A 13,050-nucleotide genomic window follows, 5' to 3' on the forward strand; every position below is an offset into this window, starting at 1 on the left:
AGGGGCCCTCGCGGCTGCCGCTTAGTTCCGGACAACGCCTGGTGTGTGGTAACGGCCGCTTCCTCCTCGCAGGCGCTTCCGGCGGGGCGGTGGAGCCCACTCGAGAGCTCCGTGGGTCGTGGGGAGGTGAGGTGCTGTGCCTTGCCGCTGCCTTGCCCTTCTCGGCGTGTGTGTCCGCGGAGGAGCGAGCGGTTGGGAAGAAGGCGACTCCGCGCAGGGCCTGGCTCGCCCTTCGGGGCTGTGCCGCCTTAGAGGCGGAAAGCTCATTCCGGCGTCGGGGCCTGGCCCGGGGAGTGCGGAGGGGCCACCGGTGAGCGCGGCCTTGGGCCTCGCCGTGCGGGGAAGGCCGAGGGTTCCCCTTCCCGTCCCTTGCCGGGGAGAGGGTCCGGCCGTGCCGGGCGGGTGACCCGTTTCCTCACGCCTCAAGGCCGGAGGTGCAGCCAGGCGAAGGTTTGTCCTTCTCCCTGCGCTTCCCGCATGCCCAGGGCCGCGGGTGGGGTTGGGGCCCTCCCCTCCTTGGGGTGAGGAGAGCGGCCGAGGCGGGGGCTGCCCAGCTTGAGGCCCCTCGGCCTAGGCCGCCCCGCGCTGGCCTGGGAAGGGTAGGCCCGGATTTGTGTTATTTTTAGGTTGTCCTAACGTGGGAGCGGAGCGCTGTCAGGTGGCTCGGCAGGTGAGGGAGAGAAAAGGGCGTCTGGGCTCCTTCCCCCAAACCTGGCGGCTCCCGGGCCGGCCCGCTCCGTAGCCGAAAGCGAAAGTGCCGGACAGGGACAGCAGAGAGCCGGGGCTGTGCTCCTCTTAGTGACTGGGCGATCTGGGGAGATGTTTACGGCTTAGCCGGCCCATTAAGCTGCTCACTGAACTGGTGAGCTTGGCTGGTGCCTTTCTATAGCTTACACATGCTGGGGCACAGGTACATGGCTGAAACCTTGGGCCAGGTTTGTGCTCTTCCTCTTATCACAGGAACTAATTGCCCTCTGGTATTTGTTTACTTGTTAGAATGTATTTGTGTATTTGAAATTGTATTTTACCTGTTAATGTTTGCTGGAGTAATAGTTTTACTTCCACATTCCCAAAAAGAGCTTGAAAGAGGAGCAAGGATATGTTGTTGTGGTCATATCTGCTAAAACCATGAGCTGTTTCAGTTATACGATATAGTAATTTAATGTTGCTAAGTAGTGAAATTGGGGCACAGTGCAGGAGGCTGTAGTTTTTTTTTATGTGGTAGGCAGACACAAAAACTGTGGGTGTATTAGGACAAACTAAATCACATTTTAAAGTTCAGCATTGTAAAAGAATATGAACTCACTGTAAACCAGACTTCAGAGCAGGCTTGGATTTTGTTAAGTTGATCTGATTCTAAAAATAGACATCTTGGGTTTATGGTGAGTTTGTCCGATTTCTGAATTAGTCACACGAATTGCTCTTACAATAATAAAATGTATAAGCATTACGCTTTGTCAGAGTGAACTCAGCTGTAAGTGGCTATTATATGTGTGTGGAGAGGTTGGAAAACTGCCTATGTCTATTCTAGTGAGAGGTACTTAAAGATACTTTAAAAACTTCAATGCTATTTTCTGGTGACATTGCTTTTATTAACTCTTCAGTGACACTGCTGAGCGTAAGAGTTAGTCGACTGGGGAATCAGCACCGTAGAGTACCTTTTCTAAGTTTCTCATTATCTTTACTGGTTTTAAAATACAGAGGTTGTTTTCTTAGCAGTTGCTGTATGCCAATTCCAGTGAATTCAGCCATGCTATCATGAAGTCACCTCAGTTTTAGAAAGAAGGAAAGTAGTTCTGAAACACAAAGCTTTGTACCATATAGTCTAAATTATACAATGGGAAAAAATGATGATCTATAATTGAAATACAGTGCTGGCAGGTAAGTTATCGTCTGACACGGAAAAAGGGTGTGGGTTTTTTGATTCAAGTGACCATTCGTAAGGGAGGCTTAGTTACCAAGCTATGCATGGGGTATGCATATAGTTCAAAGAGCATACTCTGCAATTTTTTTTTTCTGTAAAATTTGCAACTATAAGTAGTAAATTACCTAAACTCCCTCCTCCCATGCACATTAGTCTTAAAAACAGAAGCCAAGCTCTTTGCCTCTGAACTCATGATAGAATTCATGCTGCTATTGCCCTTCCCCTACTCTTTCCTCCTGAACTTAAATTAATTTTTCTAGTAACTCAGAGGTCTCAGATCAGGTTCAAGGTAAAAACCTCCTCTCTCTTGAATCCTCACAGCAAAATTGAAGCAGAACTTGTCAGTAAGGCTAGCCTTTTCTAGCAGGAATAGAGCTGTAATTTTTGCTAGAAGCCAACCATTAAAATACTCATTCTGCTGGATCATTGCCTCAGGCTTTGTTCCTCTTTAGTCCTTTTCTAAGAAAATATTAATGTCTAGGTGCTTAAAGTTTTCCAGATCTAAGATAGGCGGAGCCTGGAGGAGGGAACAGAGACAACATGAGTGTATAGGCAGATCTACTGATGGCATAACGGAAGATTGAAATCCTGCCAGTTGATAGCGTAGGTTTCTGTTGTTTTAAAACTCTTTAAAAGTTCTGCTTATGAGACTGCTCTCTTCTCTTTGAACACTGTTTCAAAAGATAGTGTTAAACACCTTTCTTTCGTGGATACTGTGCTTGTTTTCACACAGTAGCAGATGTGGTTTTTGGGAAGATTACTGCCCTCTGTGACGATTATATTCTTATTAAGTAGCTCTGCAGTTCTGCTGCTTGATTTTAGTGCGTGACCAAAAGTCTGTCAGTAAATAACAAAGATCAGAGAAACCAAATTATCACCTTAGGTAATGATGACAGTAGCTGTACATTTTGAGAAGTGTGGTGTTTTTTGCTCTTTACCCTTTTTGCTTTACAGGAAGTTTATCTTAATGTAGTTTTTTTCCTGATACAGCTCAGTTGAAGGATTTAAAATGTCATTGGATGGATATGGGGGAATAGGTCTGTCAAAGAATCCACCACATTTATTCCTCATCTAAAATGTACCGGTTCCATCACTGTTTGCTGGGATAATATTTTAGCGCTGGAACTTAAAGTTTAGAATGTAAAATTTTTACTGACAGTAAAAGTATGTACGCCATATTAAGTGCATCTCTTGGAATACAGCTTGATGTGTTTGATGGTTTAAGACTGAGATGCCGGGATTGTATTAGCTGGCACCTTAGCACAGTTGTCAAATTTAGGTTATCTTTAAATTCTCTATATCACTCTCTGTGTTCTCTGCAATGGTTCACTTCATCTGATGCAACGTGAAGCATGATTCTAGGGTAAACTTGTCTCAAATAAGACTCTTGACGTTGTAGTGAACTGAAATTAATCTTTTAGAAGACAGTGTTGCCGTAAAGCTTGGTAGCTATGCAGATGACTGCTTTTGATCAGATACCAAAAGAAATACTGAAAGCTCCTAGTTGCTGCATGATAATGTGGATTAAACTTTGGCTTTAGCCAGGCCATTTTGAAGGCTAGAGGACTTTCTAATAACTTACCTAAATAATGGAGCAGAATCTTCAGTTTTCATGGGTCCATAATCAGGAGCGAGACCTTCTTCAAAGATACTTGTATGTGGTTTAGTGCAGCTATGACAAACTGTCTTTCTGTAATGCAAATAAATGTGGGAGTGCTTTTGTGGAGATTTTCATCCCTGCTGTTTAACACTAGCAAAGACTGCGGTGCATCTAAGTTATATCTGAAAGGTGTGAAGAAGCTGATCCCTAGCTGCAAAGGCAAATAGTGTGGCAACGTTGGCAGTCAGATACTTGCAGGACAGCGTGACACTACCTAGTGTTGTATGTCCTGGAAAATGGGCAGATTTCTGGAATAATGATCAACTGGTGTGATATATTGAATATATTTCTCTTCATCTGTTGGCAACGGAAGTGTTTTATATTCTTATGTATTTCTTGTGTGCGTGTATATTTAAATCTACCCCTTGTCTTCAGTCACACTGCTTGTATCCTTTAGTATAGATCCAAGGTTTAGTATTTTGTTTGAGGAGTGTCAGTGTCAGGTAAAGAGGTAATAGATGATGCATAATTGTTTTTATGTGAGGGGTTTAACTGTACTGTGGATTAGTAACAATAGCTTATGGCTCTTCAGGAGACAATGAGTTCTTCATGGTAGTCCACAGTGTAATAGGTTTTCATCATCATAAAAATCCATCATTTCGGCTAGTGTTTCCTTTTCTTTGTGGATACTACTAACCCATAAAAACAAAGTAGTTACATCTAATGGTTGTTTTGTCCTTTTTTGCCCTTCTTTCTATGATAAAAAAATATTTTTGGTAGACTAGAACACTGTTCAATGGCCTGATTTAACTGTTTTAAAAACTTACTCTGAGAATACAAATACTCCTCATAAAAACTTGCAGTAAATTAATCTGTGAATGCTGTCTTCAGTGGTACTTGTTAGTGTGGTATCTTGCATGAGTATATATTTTTCCTGAACTTCCAGAAACACAGAATTAAAAGGTAAAACAGACAGCTCTCCATCCTCTCTGCCCTTTACGTGCCAGAGTCTTTAGTGCAGGGAGTATGCCTGTCTAATGGGACAGCTTGTACTTGCCCTTGTGAGGGAAAACTTGTTCAGACAACTTCCACCCCCCCCAGCACCCCGTGGTGAGCAGACCTCGCATGAATTTACGTAACTGAAACAAGTTATTTAAAGATATTCAACTTTTTGAGGAATGACAAATATTCACTTCTGTTCTTCTTCATGTTATTGACAGCCGCAAAATATCTATGGGTAGGTGATACAAATGTGCAAGTCCTGAGTTTTGCAATTCCATCCATGTGGACGTATCTCGTCTATACGGACCTCTTTTTAAAGCCTCAGTAATCCTGTTCTGTGGCTATGGGAATCTGCTCATGTATGTCCTGTTGGAGGGTTGGAACAGTAAGAAAAACAAAAATGAGATTTTGCAATAAGTAGTCCATGTCAGAAGACTTGAATAAAAAGCTATTGCTTGTTACTATAGTAATGTTTAATTTATTTATTTTTTTTCCAAATCATGTCCTAATTGTTGGCTGTTTCTGTAGTGTGACCAGTTCTTCACTTGTTTTCTCACTTTGGGGTACATTCATACTGCCTAATCACATGCTCAGATGAGACACGCATGATATTTGTAGTCATCCAAGTTCTCTAATCAATAACAAATTTCACTTGTATAATTATAGCTGAACTACTATATTCCTGCCCTGGGCAAAAGAGAATATCTGTTACTCTGTTTAAACAGCCTGAAGATTTTTAGCCAGTGCACAGCATGATAAGGAATACAGCTTGAAAAAATATCTTGGCATTTTTTAACATGTTCAAACTATTGGAAAGTAATATTGATGACTGTAGTAGCTTCTACTGTTTCTTAAAAATTTCACTTTTTTCACTTCTTACTAAAATATCAATAAAATCAGTATAAAACATACAAATGCCTGATGTCTGAAGAAAACTCCTCGAGTGCATTAAATACTCCAAGCAAATCTAAAATTTAAAACTATTAATATCTTTCTGTGTATCGTTATTCCTAATTTGGATTTTAGATCTTTAAACTCAATTATGTTATATAAAATAATAAAAATAACCTTATGAACACAAAATGTAGCAGGCTGTAACAAAGATTTCTTACGAACTGTAAGGTTACCGTTTTTGTTTTCCACATAATTTCTGGATCTGAGCAATGATCACTCCATGTTGGATATGATGAGCTGGACTGGGTGGAGAACTTCCAAAACCTAGGTTCAGTTACTGGAACAATAATTTTCCATTGATTTAGCATAGCTATGACACACCCTCAGTGGAAACATGACTTAAGACTTTTGCTTATGTAAAAACAAAGATGTAGTGTTTGGGATTCAGATGGGTAGAAAGTAGGCACTGATCTCCAGCAGAATCACAACTTGATGCATATGCACAAATATGGAGTATTTATAGGTAGTTTTGATGTTAATTGTCATAATGCATCTGTGGATTTCGGGTTAACAGCATGTAATGCATTTCAAGCTTTTTATATATGTGAGTTGTCAGGAATCTTATGCTGCTCTACAAGTAGTGGCAAGATTTTTGTAGTACATATCAATAAAACCACTTCTTTCAGGAAAAATAATTCCGTAAGAACTTGGAGCAAAACATTTTTGGTAGTACCTTACTCTTTAAAGTATCTATTCACTTAATAGATTTCAGTTAGGGTTTTGAAGTTACATGAAGTAGTTATGCCATACTTAGTCAATTCATGTAATTCCTAGTTTCTAGGCAGTAACAAACTAATGTTGTTTTGTGCCTCTTCATTTTTAGAACCTGCCAGTCATGAGCATTCATAATTGTTTTGTGTTGTTTTTTTTTTTTCCTTGCACAACCTAAGGACAATATATTTTTCAAGTTCTTCAAGTATTCTTGCACGACGAGGCAAAAGAAGAAACATTTTGGTGAATGAGGAGTTTTTTGCTTCTATAGTGTTTTCCTTCAGAAGTGGGTCTTTGAATGAGGATGACAATGGAAGAGATGAAGAATGAAGCAGAGACCACTTCTATGGTTTCCATGCCTCTCTATGCTGTTATGTACCCTGTCTTTAATGAGGTAAGCTACGTTTTGCTTTAGAATGTAATAACCCTCTTTACATTGGAAAATATGATTGCAGTAACAGGTTGCTCATCTTGACTGGGAAAGCTTTGTGTCTGACATAGTCTTCTGCATTGTTTTACCCTTCTTTCCATGAATACAATTTAATGCTTGTCAAAGATTACTGATTGTCTTGCCTATGATCTTTTTTCTTACACTTTACAGAGGGTTTTCTCAAAAATGCTAGATCCTACATTCTGTGGCAGGAAGTATGACTCAGACCAGGTTGATTAGCCATACAAATGGCGAGAAGTAACATACAGTTGAACATGTACCTGTGAACAGCTTGATACATTTTAATTTGACTGCTAATGGCTATAATTTAATAGGATTTTTGTTTTTCTGTATCAGAGATGGTCAAGATGTTCTCAAAAGCTTCTGTCAGACTTATGCTGTAGGCTGGATAGATGCAGAATATGTCCAGTGACGTGTTTGATTTTGGAGGGGAAGTCTTTCCTTTGGGATCAGACTTCATAGTATTTCTCCCTCAAATGAAACCAGTAATTTGAATGCTTCTGTCAGTTCCCTTTTGTCTTATGCTCTGTAAGGCACGGCATGAGTACTTGACTTGTTTTGTTCTGATAACATTAGACTTGCTAATCATTCTAAACTTTTATTGCAGCTAGAAAGAGTAAATCTATCTGCAGCTCAGACACTGAGAGCAGCTTTTATTAAGGTGAGAAGTAACCTCTATTGAAGAGTGATTGCTTAAAAGGTAAACCATACATGATGAAGCTAAAAAGTTCAGCTGTCTTGTTTCCTTGTATCTTCATGTTTGAAGACTACATCCTTGATCCAACAGCCTAAAAATAAAAATCAAGTAGACAATTGCATGGACTGTGAGTTTGAGACGTCTGCAAATGTTATGAGTAGAAATCTGAATGATACAAGCATATTGAGCAGCTCTAAGCAAACAGAATCTTGTCCATATACTACAAAAGCTTAAATGAGGAATCAGTCAGTGAAGGTAATAAACTTAGTCTAAATGTGACAAGACTATGTAGAACAGGTGCTCATGAGAAACAGACATGTAGTAGACTTTGGAAATAGTTTGCAAACTGAATGGTAATGACACTTTTTTTTGGTGGATGAGAACAGGTTCAATGTTTGTATTTGCATCCAGCAGTAAATGTAAAAAAGATTCTTATAACTCTTATTATTTTCCTAAAGAATCAAAATACAGATATTCCTTTATACTGCTTTGTTGAAGTGGTGATCTTTTGAAATTCTTCAAACAAAAGTAATTGTAGATATGACATATCTTAATATGTGAGCTATGCACAAATAATTTAAAAACAGAGGTATTGGTGGAAATAGTAGTGCTAGCTAAAAAAACCATGCACCCTTATTCTTATTCAACACAGCAAAGTTCTCTGATAGCAGCACAGGTAATGTGAATACCTCCAAAGTTAATCTAGCTTAGCTTTACTTAGATATGTCATCAATCAAAAGGTTTTTTTTTTTTTCTGAAAAAGCAATTCCAAGATGATGTTTGAGCATATGATGTGATTCATAAGAGGCAGATTCATAAAATGTCATGTGAAAGATGGGGGAGTAGCACCTGTGTTTCGGTGAATTAAATCCCAATGGATACAATAGCTTTATCTCAAAGCTTAGTGTATATGGAAATAGAATATCAAATTTCATGAAAAACTTTCTTATTCAAATTGAAGTTAATGAAAAGGCTTATTGGAAAAGTTGTTTATACAAAACCACTGTGCAGTCTAGGAAAAATAGATATTGTAGTGAGAGAATTCTTTTTGATGTAATCTGCTAGTTAAAGGCCGTTAGACTTTTAAAGTTTCTAGCAAAGCCCTGCAGTATATGAAGCAAGTTACATGACGATCTGCCTTTGTGCTTGCAGTATTCAGGTCTTTCATATTTAAGAATAAAAATTTTCTATGCCGTACAGGCTGAAAAAGAAAATCCAGGTCTTACGCAGGACATAATTATGAAGATTCTGGAGAAAAAAAGTGTGGATGTGAACTTCACAGAGTCTCTTCTGCGTATGGCAGCTGATGATGTAGAAGGTAATATCTCTTATGTTGAATAAGTGTATTTGTCATTACACTGTTAACTAGGAACATGCATTTCTTTATGCCTATTTTCAGAAGGGATTATTTGCTTCTTAATAGATTTATTTTTTTAACATGATAGAAGAATATTTGTATTTTCTGAATACCTATTTTGAAGAAGTTAAATCTCCCTAAAAAACATAATTGAGTAAGAAAGAAAATGAACATTTAGAAGTATGTTTATGTGGGTGCATAGTTCACCTCTTGCAATGCTAACAACCAGAAAAAAGCACGTACGGAGTCTAATATTCACCTTCCTTTCCTCTGCTTCAAATTAAAAGCAGTAGTTACACTGTCAGAGGAGTATACAGTAGACTTTAAGTTATTTTAATACTGCATTTATTAGTGTAGTGTCTTCAGTGTCTCACTTAAATAAAGATAGGCTCTCTTTCCAGTTTGCAATAATAGAAGATTATTGTTGCACTGTTTCTATTGATGCAGAGTGTATTCACTGCGGTTTTCTGGTCACCTTCAAATGTAACACTGCTGCATTTTGTGAAGTAGTGTTTTCAGCTGTTGCTAGAGAGTTGAGAAAAACTAATGGTATTTTTTGAATATATTCTTCTTACTAGAGTATATGATTGAAAGACCAGAACCAGAATTCCAAGATCTTAATGAAAAGGCACGAGCACTTAAACAGATTCTTAGTAAGATTCCCGATGAGATCAATGACAGAGTGAGGTTTCTTCAGACAATCAAGTAAGTACCGTTTGATGCATTTTTCTGCAGACGGAGGGGTCAAACTTTGTATTTAAATCTGAATGTTGAAATGCTGTAGATGCTAGGAACGCTGTTCCCATGGGAAAGGAGCCTGATCTTTGCTTGTAAATGAGCAGACAGAGTTGAGAATTTTTAATGGGAGCACTGTGTTCCTAGACCAAACTTGACTTGCTGTGATTCCTAGTTTCAATTCCCGTATCAATGATCTAGCTCTTTGCATTTGGTCTTGCTTCGTCCTCTCTGACACTTACTCTGTAGAGACTGTTTTAAGAAGTGTTTGACTACTAAAAGGGCATTAAATTCTAACATGTAAATAGGATAGCTTAAGGATATTACAACTATCTTCTTATTGCTAAATAGGGACATCGCGAGTGCAATAAAGGAGCTTCTTGACACAGTAAATAATGTCTTCAAGAAATACCAATACCAGAACCGGCGGGTATGTGCAATAACTTTTTATACAATGTTTTTTAATAGTATAGGAGGAAGTATATCCTTTGGATCAAAGGATGAGTAGGAGAGCTTAACTGGTCAATGACATACGTAATACTTGAATAGCAGGATTGTTGTATGGTAGGTCTCAGCAGTTTTATAGGAAGAGGGCGATTTCTCTGCATGGTTGCTAAAAAAGCCAAATCTGTCAGTATCTGTCTATACTGACATAATGTTAGCCCGTCTTTTCAGTTTAACATCAAGATGCTGATGGTAGCCAACAATATGTGAACTAAGACTCTGCTCCTGTTGTTTTTGTTTCTTAGGCACTTGAGCACCAAAAGAAAGAGTTTGTAAAATACTCCAAAAGTTTCAGTGATACTCTGAAAACCTATTTTAAAGATGGAAAGTAAGTATGTTTTTATACTAACTTTTTACATAATGAAAGGTCTTGTTGACTAACGGGAAAATAAGACAAGCTTTTGGGCATAAATACCTTATTCAGGACTTGCCTATTTTTTTTTTTTTTTCCTCACCTGGGTCCTCAGACATCATGGCTGCTTTAAAATACTTTAATTCCTTTTGTAATGGCTTTGAGGAAAGGGAAGTCTGTTAAATGCACCACCATACAACACCCATATGCAGTATTAGCTTTGAATTTGAATGTATGAAGTTAAATTTCCTTGTGTGTGTTTTTCAGTGTATATGCAATAACAGAAAATTGAAACAAGTAACCTACTTATTGAAATGCCACTTGCAAACACTAAATTTCTGTGCGATCTTTTCCTTGATTTGCACTTCTTTATAGCTCCTTATAGTGCTTTGCAGTATTTGGAATTACTCAGCTGATTAATCTTTTTATAAATGAACATTTTAGCCTTTGAACTGAGGCTTTTTTCAGGTCTTCACCTCGGGTTTTGCAGTCTTTCAGATGAGTGACTCTTTCAGATAAGGAGTGCGTCCCCCTCAGATTTTGACAGGGCCAAAGTGTTTGATGTGCTACTGTTTTAAAGATGAGAAGTAACTTTCATGTCTGGTCTTGTTGACCTTGGCAAAGACTAGGAGCACCCAGGGGATGGTGTGTTACTAAAGGAGAGAGAAGTTTTGAGACCAATTGTGACTGCTACCTTGCTCCTCCCAAAGCATTACTGGGTTTTTTTTTTCCTGCTCTTATTCAAATAAGGGCTAAATTTATTTACAGTACCAAAATAAGAAGTTTAGACTTGGTAGCTTTATGATGACTCAACAGATATGTAGAAGAGTTTTCACATGAACTAGTTCTAAACAGTCGCAGTTGATGAGAACTATTTGACTTAAAAAAATGGGGAAAGAGTGGGATGTGTTGTGCGTGTACCTGAACAATACTGAAAGAGAGCAGCTTTGTTTAGCCTCACGTGAAGTGAATGCTGTGCTGTATATTGGGAGCATAGGCTTTAAGTGTGTTAGGTATTATAAATATTGCAAGAAATCCCAGGTAAGACTTATATTTCGTATCCTTCTGGAATAAGAAGTAATCTAAATGTCTGAACTACGTGTTGAATAAGATACACTGTTCCCACCAGAAAGTAACAACACAAAAAGTCATGCTCACTGACATCATTACTGAGCTGAAAAACTCAGTGACTCCACACCTCTCTCTTAAAAAAAAGATAACTAAAATACTATGTTGCTTCCATATGCATGCATATTTAGTATTTCTTGAGGAAAGCGTTGCAAATCTTGAAATTACTAGAGGATGAAGTGTTCGGCTTTGAAAAGAACAAGTGTTTAATGATCATCTGCTCCATTCTGGTTTTTTTTTTTGTTTTTTTTGGTTTTTTTTGTTTTTTTTCCTCCTCTCTCCAGTTAGCTAAAACCCCAGAATGAAATGATTGAGCTGTCTGTGATGATTGAGAGCCAAAGTCCTTAAGTTTCTGCCAGTAAACATTGTCTTGCTAGGATTAGCTGTGCAAACGAGTTTATCTGTTTGCCAGCGCTAAGCTTCAGGTAGATCACAATATGGTAAAACATCAATATGCTTCCAGTCTGCAGAGCCTAGATGCCAATATATTTAGTTGCCCAAACTTAATGCTGTACTTAATGAATGACTTATTTCTAAAAATGTCTGAAGCAATCTCTTTCTCTTTTAACAGGGCAATAAATGTGTTCATAAGTGCCAACCGACTAATTCATCAAACCAACTTGATACTCCAGACCTTCAAAACTGTGGCCTGAAAACTGTATATGTTGAGAGTTGTACTTTTCAATGGTGGATAGGGTACCTTTATATGTAAATTTTAAAGTTTTGACTGTATAAATTATCAGCTCCTCTTGAGGGGCCTAATGCAGGATTTTGAATGGGATTATTGCCATCTTACACCATATTTTTGTAAAACACTGTAGCTTAATCATAATCTCACAATGAAGATTTTGCATCACTTTTTGCTATTATCATTCTTTTCAGAATTATAAGCCAAAAGAATTTACGCCTTAATGTGTCATTATGTAACATTCCTTATAAGAATTGTAAATATTTGGTGTTCTGTTTCTGACATTTTAACTTGAAAGCGGAAAACTGCAAGATTATGTATTTAACAATATTGGTGGCAAATATTCAATAAATAGTTTACATCTGTTAGACTGTCTTTTTGTATGTGAACAACAATGCTTAACTCATCTTTCTAGAACTGCAGAACATTCATTAAATGGAAGAATTACAATTATTTGGGTGCTTAAAGCTACTGGCAGTTCAAATCAGTATAGAATGAGGGTTTTTCCTTAAAGCTGAGATTTTTAGCCGTGATCTAATACTAGGCCAGAATACTAGAGTAATTCTATTTAAATGTCTTTGGCAAAATGATGAAGAACCTCAGAAGTGAGGTGTGCTTTTGGTTTTGATAGAAACTAAATCCCACTTGTTTCTTAATCTTCTCTTGGTGGTGAGTTAACAGGTTTTTACTCCTAGACTACTTTGAGATTTTGAGCAGGGAATTACTTTAAATATATGCAGCTGACTATGCAGCAAAGGGTAAATTTAAAATAAGATAACTGGGTTTTATATTGGTACCCTTTTGGGAGGGAGGAGGAGAGAAGATAGAACTCTTCCAGGCAGCACTAGTGATGTCTATACTATGCATGCCAATAAGGCAACTTTTTTTTTTTTTTTTCAGGGTCTGAAATCATGTGAGAGCTTGATTGATGAAACTTGTCTATGTAG

At 38.1% G+C, this 13,050-nt stretch overlaps 1 protein-coding gene across 5 annotated transcripts; it reads left to right on the plus strand.

The window, feature by feature from the left end:
* Positions 1-17: 17 nt before the first annotated feature.
* Positions 18-12,471, plus strand: PDCD10 (programmed cell death 10). Of its 5 annotated transcripts, XM_086754366.1 has the most exons (10): positions 18-126; positions 1,717-1,881; positions 4,745-4,911; positions 6,371-6,585; positions 7,250-7,303; positions 8,540-8,657; positions 9,275-9,401; positions 9,783-9,861; positions 10,181-10,263; positions 11,987-12,471. In XM_086754366.1, exons 4-10 carry the CDS (start codon positions 6,490-6,492, stop codon positions 12,066-12,068), a joined length of 639 nt encoding a protein of 212 aa, XP_086610492.1. In that variant the 5' UTR covers positions 18-126; positions 1,717-1,881; positions 4,745-4,911; positions 6,371-6,489; the 3' UTR covers positions 12,069-12,471. The 5 variants fall into 5 exon arrangements, with proteins under 5 accessions (XP_086610492.1, XP_086610490.1, XP_086610491.1 ...); XM_086754364.1 differs by lacking the exon at positions 4,745-4,911; XM_086754365.1 differs by lacking the exon at positions 4,745-4,911 and having other exon boundaries at positions 1,720-1,881.
* The last annotated feature ends 579 nt before the right edge of the window (positions 12,472-13,050 follow it).

The sequence above is a fragment of the Chlamydotis macqueenii genome, chromosome 9 (genome assembly GCF_036417535.1).
Source record: "Chlamydotis macqueenii isolate bChlMac1 chromosome 9, bChlMac1.mat, whole genome shotgun sequence".
Classification (NCBI taxonomy): domain Eukaryota; kingdom Metazoa; phylum Chordata; class Aves; order Otidiformes; family Otididae; genus Chlamydotis; species Chlamydotis macqueenii.

What these genes read in the sequence shown, in the direction of transcription:
- PDCD10 (XM_086754366.1), top strand. Translation starts at nt 6,490, where the DNA reads ATGAGGATGACAATGGAAGAGATGAAGAATGAAGCAGAGACCACTTCT. An exon ending in TGAGAGCAGCTTTTATTAAG is followed by an intron (nt 7,304 to 8,539) that starts GTGAGAAGTAAC and finishes TATGCCGTACAG; the next exon opens with GCTGAAAAAGAAAATCCAGG. An exon ending in GGCAGCTGATGATGTAGAAG is followed by an intron (nt 8,658 to 9,274) that starts GTAATATCTCTT and finishes TCTTCTTACTAG; the next exon opens with AGTATATGATTGAAAGACCA.